This window comes from Brachypodium distachyon, chromosome 4 (assembly GCF_000005505.3).
Source record: "Brachypodium distachyon strain Bd21 chromosome 4, Brachypodium_distachyon_v3.0, whole genome shotgun sequence".
Taxonomy (NCBI): domain Eukaryota; kingdom Viridiplantae; phylum Streptophyta; class Magnoliopsida; order Poales; family Poaceae; genus Brachypodium; species Brachypodium distachyon.
In genome coordinates, this window is record NC_016134.3 from 29,619,507 (window position 1) to 29,640,016 (window position 20,510).

Consider the following 20,510-nt stretch of genomic DNA (forward strand, 5'->3'; position numbering starts at 1 on the left):
AGGCTTGCTTTGTTGATATAGTTCGGAGTACGGGTGTCCCATTCGTTTGTTAATATGTCTTAATTGGAACATGTAGGATGGCGCTCCTAATGGATCACTACGACATGGCTCACCGTGGGCGTTTGATACGGGATGAACAAATGGTAATGAGCATTTACATGTTGCTTCTTTTTGTCATTGTTTTGTTCCAAATGTGTAAGTGAGACGATCGTAACTTTAATTGCTTTTGTACATGTTTTGTAGGATCTTGGATCCCTCAAACTTCGGTCTCATGGGCCTCCTCAGGCGCCATGTCTTACGATGAGCGGTACACACCGTTCATCTTGAGGACAGGGCTCCTTCCGTTCATCCATATGGTGACCCGGTCGACACCTTGGATGAACGATTCTGCAATCACCGCGCTTGTCGACCGGTGGAGGCCTGAGACCCACACTTTTCACCTCCGGACCGGTGAGATGACTGTGACTCTTCAGGACGTGTCCATGATCCTGGCACTCCCCATCGGCGGGGAACCAGTATGTATCAATACGGCCTCTTCGGGATGGCGCCAGCAGATGGCGAATCTTATTGGTAGGGCATCGGAGACCCCTGAGGACCCCGCTAACGACAGAGTGCCAGCGGGCGCAACGTACACTCGGATAGTTGAGAACTTCTCCGAGTGCCCCGAGGATGCTGCCATCGAGGTGGTTGAGCAGTACGCACGAGTATACGTGTGGTATGTCATCACACGCACTCTGTTTGCTGACGGGGGTGGCAGGACAGCTCAATGGCATTGGCTGAAGGCCTTGACCATATGGGACTCCAATTGGAGCTGGGGCACAGCTGCACTTGCCTACCTTTACCAGCAGGTAATTAATATTTCATTGTTGTTACTATGTGCAATGACCTGTGATGACATGTCTTAATTTATTTCCTGATTGCCTTTTGTTTTAGTTGGACGATGCTTGTCGTAGGAGCAAACCAGATAGCGGCATAGGTGGTCCACTGCTTCTACTGTCTGTTTGGAGCTGGGAACGCTTCCCCGTTGGACACCCGGAAACGTTGGCATTCAACGATTGGGACGATCACGAAGACCCGCTGCGGAGACCCACTTGGGCTTACAAGTGGGACCGTACGAGAGATAACTGGAACGACACTAAACTTCTGTACAAGAAGTACACGAACGAGGTTTTGTTGTTCTCATTAAGCTTTCTGGTGTTACCTTTTTACCGCAATAATATGGTGCCTTCCAAATATTTGTAGGCTTGATAGGAAAAAACAGAAGAGCAAACAAAATTGGCCTAAGGAACATAGGGTGCATGTGGACAAGTTCAAAAGGTGCTTGGCCAAGATGGAGAATGGCGAAGGAACCCCCGAACGGCCGGCAAATCCTGATGCATTTAACAACTACCTTCGTTGGTATCTTGAGAACACTAGAGCGGAGATTTGCCGGCCTGCATACAACCATGAAATTTTGGAAGATGACAACCTATTCGACGAGGCTGCAAACGCGGAGTACAACAGGTTGTAAAGGATGGGAGGCAAACATCATATGCTAATGTCTTGCACTTTGTGGCAACGGTGTTATCCTTCTCCAGTCTTTTGTGCTTTCTGAATATTCTGTTGTTACACAATACTTTCCTCATTTCAGCGTGATGAGATCAGGAAGGACGCCAACAGAACCGAGATAGTTCTCGATGAAACTCCTCACGGGAAAAAGGGGGAGAGTACACTAAGGAAGTTTATGAAGGTGCGTGCTTGGATGTCTTGTATTTGCATATATGTGAACCGATAAATCAATTTTTCATTTCTGAACAATACAGCGGCAAGGCAATAGGCTACGGCGGTTAGCCAACCTGATAGGAGGTTGCCGTGACCCCGAGATGTCATCGTCAGCACTGTCTAGTTCGTCTTCACCCACCGATGTTGATGAAGATCTTCAAGATGACTTGTCCAATGAGGTTTGAATTGTGCTTACATTAATGCAATTGTCATGTCATGTTAAATCCATGACAAGGTTTGACGCATTTGTCTTACGGGCAATCGAATGCAGGAAGGACGAGCTGCGGAAGACGACACCACATTAGGTGATTATCAACGTTCAATCCCTAAGCAGCAGCGTGGAAACAAGAGAAAGGGACCCCACAGATTTACACCATCGGATTATTTGACGAAAAACAAGAAGGTGGTCGTTCATTTCGACAGTGAAGATGAGGAAGCGGCAGAGGTAGCTAATTTCAGCTCATGTACAAGGAGACGGATGAGGGGCATCTTCGAAGAAGAGCAAGAAGGAGAGGAAGAGGTACATGAAGATGATGAGTACGCGGAACCACCCCGACGGAGGAAGAAGTTGGCTACGAAGAGAGGAAGAGGGTCTAGGAAGTAGATGTGTTTTTAGATAACTGTCATGCTTCTCGTTGGTGCTAGTTGAACTGTTATAACTCTACTTGTTGAACTGTTATAACTCTATTTGGTGTGCTCTCAGACTAGTTGAACTGTTATAACTCTACTTGTTGCTCTGGTGCTAGTTGTGTATCTATTTGGTGTGCTCTGGTGCAATGCAAGAATCACTTTTTCTACATGGCACACTTTGTTATGTGAACTGTTTTTCTATACAGCTAGTAGAACTGTTATACTGGAACCTTCTGTTACCTAAAATTAATATGTACAGCGCCTCGACACCGGGCGCTAAACTGGTACGTGTAGTGCCCTCATACTAGGCGTTATACCCTGAGTTAGAGAAATTTCGGCCACCAAAATGCTACTGGAATCTTCTGTTACCTAAAATTAATATGTACAGCGCCTCAGCACCAGGCGCTAAACTGGTACGTGTAGCGCCCTCATACTAGGCGTTATACCCTGAGTTAGAGAAATTTCAGCCACCGAAACGCTACTGGAACCTTTTGTTACCTAAAATTAATATATATAGCGCCTCAGCACGTGGCGCTAACCTGGTACGTGTAGCGCCCTCGCACTAGGCATTATACCCTGACTTAAAGAAATTTCGGCCACCAAAACGCTACTGGAACCTTCCGTTACCTAAAATTAATATGTATAGCGCCTCAGCGCCTGGCGCTAACCTGGTACGTGTAGCGCCCTCGCACTAGGCGTTATACCCTGACTTAAAGAAATTTCGGCCACCAAAACGCTACTGGAACCTTCTGTTACCTAAAATTAATATGTATAGCGCCTCAGCGCCTGGCGCTAACCTGGTACGTGTAGCGCTCTCACACTAGGCGTTATACCCTGACTTAAAGAAATTTCGGCCACCAAAATGCTACTGGAACCTTCTGTTATCTAAAATTAATAGGTATAGCGCCCTACCATTAGGCGTTATGTGATCACTTACTGAAAATCCAACAACTATCTGCTGTTTGAGTGCAATAGATTGATATAAATAACAGCACATATAAAATGTTCACACTTGGAATCTAAAATGTCCTGAATCAAATGGGGCATCACAACTCATAGTTCAATAGAGATTACAAATTCTAATTCGTAGTTCATAGTTCAATATAGATCACAAATACGGCATTGCTGAACGAAAGGTTGATTCAGGAGAAAGGAGTAAACTGCTAAACAAGAGTCTATTGGGTCGAACAAGGACCCTTTCCCTTCCTCTTCCTCTCCTTCAGCTCTGCTTCCTCCTCGAGTGCCGTTGCGCGACTAGCCTCACGAACCAGCTTCTCCTTCCATTCCTTCTCCTCCCTCTCCCTCTTCTTGGCGGCTTCTTTCTCAGACCTTTCCCATGACTCAGTTAATTTCCTTACTTGTTCTTTCTTCCTAAGCTCAGCTTGTTGCTTCAACCAAATTTCCCAGTTCCAACTGTACATGTGCGCCTCAAATCTCATTCGAGAATTCTCTTGAACTTCCTCATTGTGCTTCCTAATTCTTTCCATCTCCCTCTCCCTTGCTTCCTGCTCTTTCACCTTCCACCACCCTGGCCTCTCACCCTTGTCCCCCTCCTCTTCATCGTCCCACTTAGGTGGCGCCTTCAGAGGTTGAGTACCAGCCATACCTACAAAATGTGCATCGTATATGTTAGTTTTGGTAACGTAGCCTCATAATGTATATATTACGGAAACAAATATGTAGTGGAATAAAGAAATTCTTGCAGAAACAAATATGGAGTGGAATAAAGAAATTCTTACGGAAACGGTCCTGATAGGTATCCAATCATACCACCACCCCGGTTGACTGCTTGTTGCCTGGGAGCTTGAAATGTACATCTCCCTCGTGTCCCTCTTTGTTGGCTACGAGTACCTCGTTGGCGACCTCTCCCTCGGGTACTTTCTTGTTGGCTAGAACCATCTCATGTACTTCCTTGTTGGCTAACTCCTTGGCTAGGACCTTGTTGGCTAGAACCATCTAGTGTACTTCCTTGTTGGCTAACCCCTTGTCGGCTTGGAGCTTGCTGGGCAGTACCTTGTTGGCTGCCACCATGTTGGCTTGTGTTTTCCGCATTCCTCTTTGATCGTTTTCTAGATTGATGGCTGCTGCAACCTCTAGTGTTGTGTCCCTCCACGTTGCAATCTCCACACCCCTTGATCTTTCAGAAGGCTCCTCGAATATATTGTTGCCCATTTCTCGGCGACTGCCACCACCCCATCTGTCCCTGTCACCCCTAAGACGCTTGGTTTTCTGCCTACCTCATGAAACCACCTTCAACTCTAGATCGGGCCACATCTGAATTCCATGATACTCAGGCCACCGCGATTGGTCAAAGTATGGGTGAAATCTAGGATCCCATGTCTTCCTCGTGGTCTCGATCGAGTACTCAGACTCCCTCACGGTCAGCGGATTGTTAACATTCACATTTCTAAGTCGTGCCGCCGCCCGCAAATGTGAGCACGCGAGATGCAGCAATGATGGTCTCATGCACGAGCACTCAGATTTCGTTAACGAGACCTCGAAACTCCTGCCTCCATGTTGCACACCATCGCTTGTGCTGCCCCCAAGCTCGTTTACTTGGTCAATCATTTGATCGTTGTCAAAGCATACAAGCTTTAAAGTGTGCACCTTCCGTGACTGATATGTCAACCAATGATCAACCTTAGGTGGGTATTCGTAAGGCCTATTATGCCTCTTCCACGTACCTAGAATCTGCTTGGCGGTTTCGTCTGAATATTTCAGAAAGTACTCATTCAGCTTATCGAAAGTGTATTGAGCAATTGCCGTAATGGGCAATGCATGGACTCCCTTCAGCACATTATTGAAGCATTCCGCCATGTTACTTGTCATTTGAACGTACCTGCGGCCCCCTTCATCAAAAGCGCGTGCCCACTTCGACCTATCACCGAGGTGCCTAATCAGGAATTCATGCCCCCCCTCGCTGAGGTCCCATGAAGCGAGCAATGCGTTTATCAAGTTTGTGAAACGCCGATCGGAGTAAGCCTTGCAAGATTCTTGAAGAAGGTCCGTCAGTTCCTTGTTCCTACATGCTCTAAAGAAGTTGGCACAAAAATGCTGCATGCACCATCGATGGTGCAATCGAGTATGGCTAGGAATGTCAACCTCCACCGCGTTCAAAATCCCTTGATGGCGATCTGATATGACACAACTTCCCTTTGCGGCGGTATAACTTTCGATCTAAGCAGACCCATGAACCATGCCCAATTATCGTTGTTCTCTGTTGAAACCAATGCGAAAGCCAAAGGCAACAACCGGCTGTTCGCATCACAACTTATTGCGACCAACATTGTGCCCTTGAATTGGCCGGTCAAGAAGGTGCCATCGACGGATATCACCGGCCTGCAGTGCTGGAAAGCCTGTATGCATTGTTCAAAAGCCCAGAAAGCACGGCCAAAAATCCGCACGGTTGCACCTTTGTAAGTCCTTGTTCGTTGGCCAAAAGGCTCGACCACATGAACCATGCCCGGGTTTGTATGCGCCATAGCACCCAACAACCTTGGGAGACGGTTGTAGGCTTCCTCCCAGTCACCATACAACATCTTGAATGCGGCTTGCTTCGCTTTCCATGCCTTCCCATACTTCACCTGGTAATGGAACAGAGTATAGACAAGCTCCATGACCGACTTAATGGGCATTATTGGAAGTGACTTGATGGAATTAGAAAGCCTATAAACGATGAATCCTGAGGTCAGCTGTCTATGATCGTTCTTGACCGTAGGGTCATCTATGTTCTTGCCATCGCACAAGTGAATTGCACAACAACTCACGATGTACCATTCGGACCCTAGTTTACGTGGCCTTGCACGGACAATCCATGGACAACGATCTTCGGTACCCTTAACCGTGTATCGAATCTTGTTGTTAGAGTGGACAACCTTGTACGGTCGATGGTGCTTGACCGAGAACTCCTTTATCCACATCTTAAATTCCAGCAATGTTCGGAACCTCAAACCAGCCTTAATGCCATATCGTCTTTGTGTCACATCCCGATGGGAACTTGGCCTAGGTCAAAACACAAACCCTTCGCCACCGTCAACCACGGCCTGATCCGCCAGGCTAACATCACGGAACAATGGTATACTTGGATCCTGGCCAGTTACAACCTTGAAAGCGTTAGCTTCTTTGGCTGTCAACCCATCCTCATCAACTTCTTCCTCTGGACCATCTTCATCCGAATCCGATGCAAATACTCAGTTAAATGGGATTTCACGGTCCATGTCCTCTTGCTCACAATATGCCTCCAAATCACCTACATTATTGTCATGCATATCATCGTTCTCCTCTAGCCACGGTCCAGGTTGTTCGTCTGTCATCAAGCTCGATGGTTGCGCCTCTTCATGTTGGGTCTCTTCAGGTTCAGGCCGACTCATTGTAGTCTTGCCAACATCAGCCTCAACATTTGGCTCAGTTCGGACATGACTTCTTGCGCAAGAAGGGGAAGCCGCACTACAGTTCAGGTCAATGTGAAAATCTGGAACAGCCTTTCTTGTAGCAAATATCTCTAGAGCTTTGTCTTGTGATTGGCCCACCGTCTCTTTGTATGCCTCCCAACGTTGCTCGGAAGATATGCGCATTGTCTTCCAACGGAGGTGCACTCCATACCCAACATTGTGTCTTCTCTCCAACTCTACCACGTCACTTGGGTCCATCCATTTCAACTCAAGCCTCACTTCCTCCAATAGCTCGGCATAGGTTGGACTAAAATCGAACACCCAGTCTCCTCCGTGTCCGCCTTTACATTGCCTCCCAAAAATGCCTCTTTGTCCACGTGATGAACATAAACAATTCTTGCCATCTAGAATATAATTAGAATGGAAAAAATCCATCAACGTCCCTAAGATTAACTAATATCCAACAAGAAAAGTGCTACATATCCAAATACTAGACACCCTAAATACCATTCCATAATTCGGACCAAACATTCTTGGGCCAAGTACATATACTAGGGTTTGCCCCAAATATATCCAACAAGAAAGTGCTACATATCCAAATACTAGACATCCTAAATACCATTTCATAATTCGGACCAAACATTCTTGGGCAAGTACATAAACTAGGGTTTGCCCCAAATCCACCTCGAACCCTAAATGTACAGAAATTTCTCGGGCAAAATGCGGACCAAACTGAGGGGATCGGAGGAGAATACCTGGGGGGAGCAAATGCGACCGGAATCCACGGAGAAATCGACGAATCGGGGGAGAGATTTGGAGGGGAGGAACCGCCACCTCCGCTGCGTTCTAACGGGAGAGGAAAAGGGCCAAACCCTTGTGTGCGTGAGCCTCTGGCCTGAGCGGTTCGGCCGCTTTAGGGTACGAGGGTATAGCGCCGGATGAGGAGGTGCTAAACTACTCGTATAGCGCTCGTGGACGAGGTGCTATAATTGCTTGCCGTGGGTCCCCGACGTCGCCACGCTGGACAAGCACGCCACACTAGCACCGGTTTAACACCCGGCCACAAGGCGTTATATCGTAGCGCTAACGCCTAGTATGCGGGCGCTACACGGAAGGGTCAGGTTTGTGAAATAGTTTCGCCAGGCGTTCATATTTCAAATTTCTTTGTGTTTTGGGTCAATTTTGTCGAAATTCAGTGATTAGACCGACCGGCGACCGCCGGCGAGTCTCCCTTTTTTTTGAGAGAGAGAGAGAGAGAGAGGGGAGCCGGCGAGTCTCCCTGTGCTGTATCCTTGCGAAGGTGGGCTCAATGCAATCCGGCCCAGCCCAGGAGCACATAGCGTGGAATTGGATGCTCATGTGGGATTCGACCAGCGGGCCCAACACACACGCAGTGCAGAGCTGCCACCTCAAAAAAATTAACATGCATTGCGAGCTAAAAAAACCTTACAGTTCAGTAAACCGACGGATTAATTATGCTGTAGGGAAGCTGACAAATGAGTCCTTTGATTATATTGCGGATCGTGTTCGGAGTAAGGTCAATGGTTGGGCGGAGAAGAAACTTTCTTATGCGGGAAAGGAAGTGCTTATTAAAGCGGTGATTCAGGCAATGCCCACCTACAGTATGAGTTGTTTCTTGCTGTCAAAAGGTACTTGCCAAAAGCTAACATCAACTGCATCCAACTTCTGGTGGAGTGGCTCGTTGGACAGAAGGTCCATGCATTGGCTAGCTTGGGAGAAATTAGCAAAACCCAAGTGTGGGGGAGGTATGGGATTCCGAGATTTGCATTTGTTTAATCTGGCATTACTTGGAAAACAAGGGTGGCGGCTGCTAGCGACGCCTGATTCTCTTTGTGCACGAGTTCTAAAAGGCAGATATTTTCACAATACTGATTTATGTTGGCGGTTGCGCCCAGAACAGCCTCGAAGACTTGGCGTGTGATTTTAGCTGGCCAGCAAGCGTTGGAATTGGGCCTGATTAAGAGAATTGGTGATGGACAGTCTGTGTCGGTTTGGGATGATAGATGGATTCCTGGTTCTATCTCAATGAAGCCGATTGGAAGATTACAAGACAATGATATTCAGCTTGTTAGTGAGTTGATTGAGCCAATCTCGTTCCAGTGGGATGAACCGAAAATTCGTGCCAACTTCCTGCCACCTGATGTTGATCTGATCTTGCAAATTCCTTTGTGGCTGAGTGCAGGAGACGATTGGCTGGCTTGGCGGGGGGAGAAGTCGGGCGTTTATTCTGTACGATCAGCATACGTATCGAAACCTTGTGCTGATCGGGACAGAAACCAGAATACACTGAGTGGTGCGGCATAAATGTCGACGGCTGGTGATCAAAAGATGTGGAAGATTTTGTGGAAGATGGATGTGTTACCAAGGGTATGGGTCTTCTGGTGGCGAGTGTTGCGAGGTATCTTATCCAACTATGCAACGTTCGTCCGGCAGCATGCCAGAGTTTTAATGCCCGGTGTGTAAATCCTCTTCAGAAACATTGCTTCATGCGATGTTGGAATGCGCCCATGCAAGGCCGTTCTGGACGGTGGCGAAAAATATTCTTCACATACAGGTGGCGCATCTACATCCGGATACTTGGGCCGCGGATATTATGAGTCTTCCAGAATTTGATCGGGGAAGAAGGGAGGTGATAATCTCCATTATGGCAGCGATATGGGATTCTCGTAATCGCTGGGCTCATGATGATAGTGACTTTGATGCGATCAAGTCTATTGATTCTATCATGGAGACACTTGCAGTACTGGAAAGGAAACATGTTGTCTCAACTAAAAAGCAACCACGACCGGCTTGTACTTGGCATGGGCCACCGGCAGGCGTTGTTAAAATTAACTCAGATGGTGCATTCCATGAAAGTGAAGGACGGGCGGCGACTGGTGTAGTGGCCCGTAATGTTGATGGCTTTGTTGCAGCTCGGAGCCGCGTTTATCAGGGAATTGTTGATCCTCTTATTATTGAGTCCCTTGCTTTACGTGATGCTTTTTGCTTTGCCAGAGAAAGAGGTTTTGTTCGAGTCATCCCGGAGACAGACTGTTCAGACCCAGTACGCCTCTGGAGAGAGCGTGGAACACATCGAGCAGTTATTGCTCCCATCCTTAGTGAAATTGATGAGTTGAGTCAGTTTTTTACTAGTTTTGAAGTGTTTTTTGTTACGTGAGGCCAATGCTGCAGCACATGAGTGCGCTCGCTTTGCAGCTAGCAGTGGTGTGTCTTTAGTTTGGGATGAGTTAGTCCCTAGTTTTCTTACTCAGAGGCTGAGGAGTGACTGTAAGCAAGTTATGCCAGGTTAATAAAGTTGTGTGTTTGCCCTCGAAAAAAAATTATGCTGAAAAAATAAGAGATTAGTTTCCTATTAAATTTGACGACGGTTTTTAGTTTCCTAAACCGTAAGCTAAAGAAACAGTGTAGTAAAACCTTTGGAACATTCTTGTGTTTCTCTTACTGTTTTTTCTTTTTCTTGCAAAGAAAATGAACATTTTTGTAGAGAAACACATGAACATTATATAGTAGTACCAATATAAAATTAAATTAGGTTTTACGGGAATATTGGGTTGAGCAAAAATTAGTTGACATACATGAGCAGATTTCATTAAATTGTATTGACAAGTCACAAAATCAGATGGTTATGGAAATGGCTTTCATTATTTTTCATTAAACTGGTTTTGACAATACTTTGAAATTATTGATCATAAAAAAATCAAATTGTAAAAAAGTAATATGTACCCACAAAAAGTATGACATATATTTTAAAAAATGTGTGATAATGGGCCACACAACAAAGTTACTTGTGGGTATTGTCATGTTGCCAGAAGATCATCATTAACCATGATGCTGGAATGCAAAACAGCACCTCTGCGGCGAGGGAATGGGGTGGTGGGAGAAAATTGCAAGGATAATAACTAATGAGATATAATGAATGGATGGGATCACCTTAACTATATATAGAACCCGAAACCTTAAACAAATAATAGAGGAAACCCTATAGAAAGCAGTTTTCTTTAAACAATGCCTGAGGACGACCAGATAATAAATAATCTAGTTTCTATTAAATGACCGTTATCCTTAAATTCCGCGAGAAGTCCCGCGCTCCGTGACCGACTGAAAGTATTGAAACTATGATTTAGCTTGTTCGGGACATAACATAATGTGAGGTTAAGTTTCCCATATATGGATCTCAATAAGCATGTTTTAGGCATTGGATGTTTTGCTTCCCTAAATATTCTTTCTAAATTCTTTGTGCTCCAAACATGGCTTACCTTGCCCTAGATCACACAATAATTCCCGCACTCCGAAGTCCAAACAAAAATCATAGTCTCTCCTTTCTGGTTTATAAGGCATGCGCGTATTTCTAGATCGATCATCAATATTTGATAAGAAAAAATATATTATATTGCACAAACGTATACTATTAAATTCGTAGTTGATGAAGCTTCTAGTGGTATTTATTTTGTGGCATATAACACATATTACATTGGTGAAATAGGTTATCTAGTAATACGCGCAAAAAGAGGGAGTATAAATTAACTAATGATGACATAGCACTGGGAAACAACAAAACGTGCAAAATTCATCCTTCTTAATTATAAGATTAGGTGAATCACCATAAACAAATAGTGTTGGATCAGCCCAAGCTTCAGCGCCCCTGCCGCGGTAGCTTCGTGGCAGCTTTTCCTGCCGTAGACAGAAGATGGAGAGCTCTGCCGCGGTAGCCTTGCGGCAGCGATTTCCTGCCACGGCAGAAACATAGAAAACAGAAACGAGATCAATTGAATCTGGATTTTGCGTGCAACGAACTTGCACTTTTCGGGGTTTTTTCATTGACTTAAATAGAGGATTACAAGCCTAATACCACGCCCAACTCGACAAGGAAACCCCTGCCCAACACGACGTGACCCAGTTACTAAACGGAATTGGTTTCGACCTCTACTCAGACTCAATCTCCAGATGGGATTCAGTCCGGATCCTAACAAGCAGTATCCATCGCCTTATACTAGAGCGATGGAAGACAAAGAACCCAGACTCGATTACACATTCAACGAAGAGATAAACTAGCGTGGGCTTAGATTAACAAATAGTGACTGTTGGTTCAATCAATCGGACCCACTGTTAATCATCATCACCTCTCCAGCACAAAGCAATGGACTAACCAAAGGCAAACTAAAATAATCACCGGTATATGTAATATTTAAAATAACCTAAACAATTGATCATTGATTCGGTTGATTAATTTATTAACCAGTGCATTTGCTAGCCTAGCTAGGTGCTCAAAACACACTGATCTATCTCTAATGATCACCATGCCTGGTGCTTTGCGCGATTCGTCTAGCTTAAAATGGTTTCTTGCTTCCTTTGCGGCGCCGGCTAGTTTGCTGTTCTCTGGACTGGCTAGTTGACTTGCCACTCTGTCGGCAGGTCTGTGCATCGCGCATATGCATGGCTAGCTTCCTTCCAGGATGCATTGCACAATTGGCCTCTCGCTTTCACTCACTCTCCCATATATGAGATGGCCAAAAAGAGATGCATGGTGTGTGCGAACACAGGCACAGCTAGCCGCAGAGTCTCCCAAGTTTCGTCATTTGTCGACATACAGTTCTGTAAAGTGTAGACATGCATGTATATAGCCCAGCCGCCTTTTTTCATGTAGTGCGCTAATTTCTGTACCCTGATGTTCATCATGGGCATGTGTGCTTTTCCTCTATCGGAACAATTCTGTATAGTACATATATTATATATGATGATCAATCTTACCATAATTCAATTTTCTGGTATTATTACCTGATCCTGATTAATTCTACTGACGCAGCTGGAAAACCTGCAACTAGAAAGGGAGAGGGAAAGACATATACGCACAGTTGGGAGATGCTTGTCACCTGTGTAACAGAACACACAACACAACAGAATTATTAAAATCAACCGAGAAAAGGTCATAGTACGTGCCCCAATTCAGCATAGTGCTGACACATCTCTTCTTGTTTTAAATTGAAATCACTTAATTTTTAGTTGAGCGAGGTTTCGAACTTATAATTTTGTTAAATATTCATGCACCTTTCTCAAAAACTGAAGGATAACAGAGACATGTGCACGCGATGCGGCAAGTGACAAGACTCGATCATGACTATAGATACTGAAATGGAAGAGATGGCCCATGCAGCCAGATATGCGGTACGATGATGAGATTCAAGTCGGTAGCGAGATAATCGCGACGGTGAAATAAGAGAGATTGCCCTTGCAAGAAATGCATTGGGAAAAAAATAGCAGAATTGTGTGGAGGAGGGTGATAACGGGATAAAGTGGGTGCACTAACACTATACCTTGCGTTCTTCAATTAGTGTTCTTGTACAACTCCGTGATTTATCCCACACTTAAAACATTATAAAACCTTAAATCAGTTTAATCTAAAGCACAGACAACGTTTTATAAACAATGGTTCTGGACCATTTAGAGTATTTCGAGCTGCTAGTTCTATTACATAATTACTTAATTTCCTAAAATTGCTCAAGAATTCCCGCGCTCTGTTTGTTTGCTCATGTCGGCTGATGTTAAAAAAAAAAATCCTCATCATGGAAGAAACATTATCTTCAAAAGAGATTGTTTGGCGTTCCGCAAGTATAAAAATTAACCGAGAAAAGCTTGTGCCTTAATTCAGCATAGAACTGACATCATAGCTACAAAAACAAACCTATATATGCTCATAGTTAATCCTTTTGCGGGATATATGCTTACAACTCATGGAAGATGATGATGATGCATGGTTTCCTGTTAATTTTAGCTCCACTCATCTTGCCATTTATTGAATTGAAATCACTTAACTTTCAACCGATTGAGCAGGGTTTGAACTTGTAAATCATGTCAAACATTTCACGCGCTCTATTTATGAATAGTGGAGGCAACAATAAAAATAATCATGTGGTCAATGAGATAATCAAATGGGAGAGCTAGCCCGTGAGGCAATAATTGGGGCGGAAGGAGAGATTAACAGGGACGATGAGAAATGTGATAAAATGGGGTTGCTCTAGGACCAGTCCATACAATAGTCATTCCCGCAAATAGTGGTTCCCTACAACTCCATGATAATCGCGGCTGGCGTTCCTCCAAACAACCTAAAACCTTAAACCAATTTAAGGTTTGAAACAACTGTCATAGACCATTTAGCACGCAGAGCTGCTAGTTTTATTACATATAATTGTTTTCCTAAAATTCCACGAGAGTTCCCATTTAGGCACATTTCAATCCCTAATTATTTTCTTACGTTTCAATCCTGGTAGCTAAAATATTTTGCGTCTCCAGATCTACAAATATCCTACGCTCGAAACAGTGTTGTCTTGCCCTAAAATACACAATACACTCCAAACAGTGTGCTTATATCCTTGCTGTGAGCATATAGACAACTGATGAAGTAGCAAACAGAAAACAGTACTAGAATGTGCAACAACACAGATTGGTTAAAAAAAACAGCCTTCTGAATATCAATTGATATGGATCATCTTAAACAATACAGTGCCTGATTCAATTGGACCCACTCCCTCCCTCCTAATCATCACCTGATCCATGAGCACAAACCATGGACTTATAACTAATCAAAAAAAGGCAAGCTAAAATAATCTAGAATCGAAAAGAAACATAAAAAATAAACCGAACACAGTTTGTCCTCGAACGAAAGTAAAACTAAGCAGTTGATTGATCCGTGGCTTGTTCCTCTCTTTGCTTACTTATTGCTGCCTCGCGCCGCCGCCGCCATTGCTGCTTCCTGGGCGGCCCTGTTGATTCTGATTCTGCTGCTCGCCGCCGGTGGAGCGGCCGCTGTAGGAGTGGTTGAACATGCCGAGGCTCGTGTCCCCGGCCATGGCGCCGCCGCCGCTCCTCGACGCCATGAACTGCCTTGGGGCCGCGTTGCTGCTGCTGCTCCCTCCGCTGCCGGCGCCGCCGTACATGGGCTGCATCCAGAAGGCGCCTCCCGCCCACGCGGACGACATTGGGCCCGTAATCGCCCCAGGCGCCGACATCGGCGCCATCGCCATCTGCTGGCCCATCTCCATCCTGGGCTTCTTCTCATGAACTCCCTCGACCTTGAAGATCCCCCCTTCTTCCTCCATGTAGTTCCTCTTCCTCATTGCAGGATCCTGCAATTCTTGCTGCTGGGGGCCATGGCCATGGGCGGGGAAGCTTCCGAGCATGGGGGCCATGGAGGAATGGTTGGAGGGGCGGAGGGAGGCGGCGATGGAGGAGAAGTTGGCGGGGACGGTGCCGGAGCCGGTGGCGTCCAGGATGGCCGGCTCCGCCTGCTTCAGAAGCCACTCCACGGTCTCGCCGTCCGTCTTGTGTCCCAGCTCTCGGGTCAGCTGGAACACACGGGCGGCGCACATCGCCGGCATCCGGATCCTCCGGCCCCGCCCATCGACCTTCGTATGCCGGTCCCTGCTTGGCGGCCTCTTCGCCGCCGCCGCCACCACAGCCTTCTTCCCCGCCTCCGGCACCGCGAGCGCCGTCGACGAGGACGACGGCTGCCCTCCTGCCGCCGCAGGAGCAGTCATCGCCAGCGAAGGCGGCGGCGGCGGCGGGACGTAATAGAACTGGTGGTGGTGCTGCGGGTGGGGGTGGGGGTTGGAAGTGCTCGATGGCGGAGCCGCCCCCTGCTCCATGAAGCCTGCCGGAGCCGAGGACGAAGACGAGGCGCACGTGCGGTGTGGGGCTAGCAGTAGCAGGGAGGAAGAAATTAGAGATGGAGAGAGGTCAGAGACGACCCCAGAGGAGGAAGAGAGAGATGGCCATGGATTATCTGTGGACTGTGGGGTACTCTGGTAGGGCTGGATTTTGAGTTTACGTTATGGGCAACCTTCCTAAGCTCAAAAACGCCATTGGAGGCTAATTGGAGCGGGGCCAACTGCTATCTCTACTTCTTCTCTGTGAGTCTATGCCCTACCTCCTGCCCTACCGCTGCATATATAACCTCCTGGTAATTAATGGCAGTAATTGTGCCCCGGTGGCTGTGAGACCTATCCAGGGGCAATACTTGGGCAGTATTAATTAATTAATTAATTTTGATTTGTAAATATTCGCAATAATTAATTTGAAATGTATCTGGATACGATTTGGAATTCGGAAATGGAAATTGGTAGGTGGTATGGTGGATCAGCACACGGTTTTGTCGTGGATACACGCGCTAATGCATCAATTCTTGCCTTATGTGTATATGAGCCACACCCTGTCTTTTAATTTATTTACCAGATTTTCTCATGCATGGAACCAACGGTGGTGATCGTTCTGTGATTTTGTATGTGGTCCTGTTTCCCACGTGCGCTATTTTCACCGCGTGGTGAGAACCAACGGTGAATGACGTGTGCATGATTTATTTTTGCAAAGAATTGATGAAGGAATATTGATTCTATTACTGGAAGATTTCTGTGGGCACAGTTAAATTCACAGCTAAAGATTTCTCACGATGTTAATTAATCAATTAAAAACCTCCTTGCTGGCTGGAAAAATATCTTCACTACTTCTGAAAAAACTCGTCACGTGTGCGGTTCAACAAAATACAATATTTTTTACTGAAAGAAAAACAAAATTAATACAATAATATCATGGACGAATTATTCATACGATAACTTTTTTGAGGGATATGACATTAGTTTAGATTGTCAAGACGATCTGGTATTATTGTTACTCGATCGCTTGCTGAAATTATCTCGCAGACGGTTTTAACATTTGATCAATTGCTTAGCTAGATTATATACTGTGCGGGCTGTGAGGGAGCTAAGCAAGGCCGCCCGTGGGACCTTGGAACGATGAACCCGAAGAGCGGAGAAAGCTAGACAGGGGGTATCCTTTTCATTTGAAATGCTAGGGAGCTCCCACATGTGCACCCCAGTTCCCCATGATCCGCTCTCTTACACAGAGTAGTACTGTTGTGCAACTTTAATTTTAGCAATGCCTGTGCAAAGTGCAATAGTGTCTGCACAATATATTTGTCCAAACTGCAATTAACTAGATGTGTACAGAACACAAGCTTCTGAACAGTTGTCTTATCTACAATGCCAAACTATGTAGTCCAAACACAATAAAATGATAAAACTATGATTAGAGCACTCATCAGGAAGGATAGCTATGGTTACGAGCACAATTACTTATTTGATAATTTGTCTGAAAAGTAAAATTATATATGGTCAAACCGTCAGAAGAATCATATTAACAAGAGAATCTTCATTCATGGTCAACAAGCTAGCACGCAAGAACGAGAAAGTAATTGCACATACAATCCCTCTTCCTTCTTATCAATCATCTCCTTTCTCTTTCCTTCGTTTCTTACGAGTGGGAGAACACGGTGCTTTTGCTTCAACTATAGTGTTTTTTTTTCTCAGCTTGTTATATGTTTCACGTCTACTTCTCATATCTGCGATCCTAGTTCGGCACAATTGTCTATGTAAATCAGCTAAAGTAACGTCTCAAAATTTTGCGTTGTACAAAAATTTGGATCTCATGTTTCTATTTCACAGAACCACCTGGGTGGTCAGTGGTGACTCAGACTTGATCGACTTTTATCCATGTATCCAGGCATCTGGGTACAAGCAACGGGTGCCGCGAAGTGGAGGGGGACATCGCAGGTGCGGGGTGTCAGAGAGAGGGGAGCATCTAATGCTGCTGACAGCTCATTCCCAACAGCGCCAACCACAGGTCTCTTCACTCACTCACTCTCACACACTCCCTCTCTCACACACATGCACTCATCAGTCTCTCTCTGCCACTCCCTTTCTCTCTCATCACGGAAAGATAGAAGAGAGGAGCTACAGCCTACAGTGTTTGCTACTCGTGTCCTCTCTTTACAATCATCGAGCATGCATGCGTGATAGATTAGTCACAAAGCGATGCTGGATCCTAGATATATAATGCACATATAGCAGAGCTAAATTAGCTGAGCTGGGCTAGCTTAGCTAGTCTTCTGGTCAGTAAACGATAAACAAGGACCCTAGCTAGCTGGTAGTACTACTAGTACTGCGTGTTTGCTACTATAGCTAGCTTAGCTCCTTGATTAGCATGCAGGCGGCAGATGGCTCGTCAATCTGCTCCTTAGTGCTCCAACATGTTTGTCTTTTAGCTACTCAATCAGTGGACATTATTAGTTTATTGTCCAGTCAGTAAAAACATGGCTGCTACTTGGCCGTGTGCGCCACGATGCAAGGGATTAAGACAAAGAAAAAGGTTATGATTGTACCCTGATTGGCTTTGCAGCTGTCAAAAAGATGATATTTGCTTCATCTAAAAAAGAGAGTTTTAAACCCCTACAACCTGACATCCAACTTACTGTGTGCTCTCCTCTCGCTGTCCCCTTTCTACAAAGTGATGCTTGATGAGCACAGAAATGAATTTTCTTTTCTAGGCATCGTGGGATTAATTTAATCTGACGTGAATGGCATCTACATCTTTCACGTTTCTAATTATATAACTCTCCCTTTCATGTAGGAAAAATATCATATATTAGTACTTGATTTGCATGGAACATCATACTGCGGCCGGCCTTATATCAGTGTGTTACTACTTACTAGTTAGTATTTGGACTCTTGTGATAAATGCAGATGAGAATTATGTGCAACGTGATAAAAGTGGTTGGCCTTAGTCTGTGCGAAGGGTACTTACTACTCCTGGCGGATCAAATAGGCAGGCACACTGTCTATCTGGTACGCCATCAGCTGGTTACACTTTGATCATAAGTATTCTGTGAAAACATGTTTCTTCAAGGTAAAGTTATTTTTCTCTTTGCGTGAGATTTTTCCAGTAAAGTAAGCTACATACTTATGGATGTATATATTTATCATGATGGACCAAGTAATATTAATTTGGTATTGTAGATGCTGACATGACAAGTTTTTCTGCTCTGATATATAAACTAGTTATCAAACCTTAATTAGGATTTTTGGTTGATGCAAATTCTAAAATGACATGCATCGTGTGCATGACACCATAGGAATAATTACTAATACATAAACTTGCGTCCAGATGGGTCAAAAATCTTCATCTCAATGTGTTTTTTGTACTACCTGGAACTGTATGTCTGCGGAGAAAGCAAGCGGTGACCGTCTCCCGTCGCCTTCTCATCACATTTGTTAAGCTGATCTTAAGATCAATATACAGTATAATACACGGTTAAGTCTCACAAACAAAAACTATAAATCTGTTGTTGCAACTTTAATAGATGTTGATGTTGATGCTGGTGCACGTGCATATTCAATGTTTAATTTTGTTTGTCTCGAAAACATCATTTATATATATCGAGATCACTGCACGAACAAGTTAATCTCATCCAAAACTTCAATCTACTTACCTTGTTCCAAAATATAGGGCGCATCACTTTTGTTGACTATCAAACTTTATGAAGTTTGACCAAGCTTATAGCCAAAAATTTCGGCATACAATGTCCAACAATGTATTATGAATAAAGAATTAAATGATGTTCATTTGACACGATGTTTATATATTTTGTTATAATTTTGATCAAACTTTAAAAGAGTTGACAGTCAATAAAATTTATACGACCTACATTTCGGAACGGAGGGAGTAACAAGGAACAACTATTATACTCACGCTATAGTGTTTACCCTTTCCGTCGCATGAACCTCCTCAGACCTAAGAGATGTGATATATATATAACAGATGTCCTGTAATACTTTGGCAAAAAAAATGCCGGGTCTCAGAAGTCAAGATCTATTGACTTCCGGAGCATCGGATACAATATACTTTGTCTGATGTATTAAAAACAGAAATTCAATCATTTTTCAGATGCATATACAGTGCCCATCACCGTCCATGTAGCTAGCCAGAACCTATATAGGACCAATCGTCTATTAGTACTAGCTAGGTACCATGCATAGGCACGTAGCCACGTTGGCACATGTTACAGTGTCCACCACATATCCAGCTTTTGCATACAGATATCGATCGATGGTATATCCAAAAGTGTTTGGAGCGTGTCGTCAGGTCAGGCCTGCCGGGTGCTCCATCTTTCAGCAACTTTGGATATCCGAAAGCTAGGCAGCCGGGAGAGAATTTATATATGATCCGCACGCAAAACTACTTTTGTTGACCCTGACAGTTCGAGCCGACTAGTCAAACCTTATCATGCATGCATGCGCCATTCTTTAGTGGACTTTTCTAGCTTATATATATATATATATATATGGTAAATTAAATATTTTAATATTATGATTATCTTTTGCAGGATCTTAAGAGGCTGGTGAGGCCAACGGAACGGTTTTCGTAGTGATGTAATAATCCTACTCAGTACTCACTGTATTTATTACTATATTGCTTCAGGAGTAGCTAAGTTTATTTCCCTAAGCGTCCTTAGTCAGGTTTATATGGGTGATTTCTTATCGTCTTCCCAGGCAGTTCCACCCGAAGGGAACACTTCTCTACGGTTACAAGGTTCTCATTTCAACGCCATACACACGGCTTAACAGAGAACTACACGCAGAGGTTTCTCCTATAGGATCCCTAGCATAAGCACCCACCCGTATAAACATGCTAAAAAGACCGAGGGAAAAACTAAACTATTTCATTTCACAATATAGCTTACATACGGTTTTCCCTTTCGGGAACCCCCGAAGGGTTCACACAAAGATAAAGAAATTACCTTACTACCTTCCCAGTCTTATGTTATAAATGCCTTGATTACACGGGCTTTATTACAGTGGGAAGTGGTACTACTACTACTAGAGA

The 20,510-nt window shown here is 44.6% G+C and overlaps 1 protein-coding gene across 1 annotated transcript; it reads right to left on the minus strand.

Moving 5' to 3' along the window:
• Positions 1-14,241: 14,241 nt before the first annotated feature.
• Positions 14,242-15,841, minus strand: LOC104585056 (transcription factor PCF3). Its single transcript, XM_010240983.3, has one exon. The coding sequence runs from the start codon at positions 15,440-15,442 to the stop codon at positions 14,513-14,515; it is 930 nt and encodes a 309-aa protein (XP_010239285.1). The 5' UTR covers positions 15,443-15,841; the 3' UTR covers positions 14,242-14,512.
• Positions 15,842-20,510: the final 4,669 nt, after the last annotated feature.

Coding starts and splice junctions, on each gene's coding strand:
- LOC104585056 (XM_010240983.3), bottom strand. CDS start 15,442: ATGGAGCAGGGGGCGGCTCCGCCATCGAGCACTTCCAACCCCCACCCC.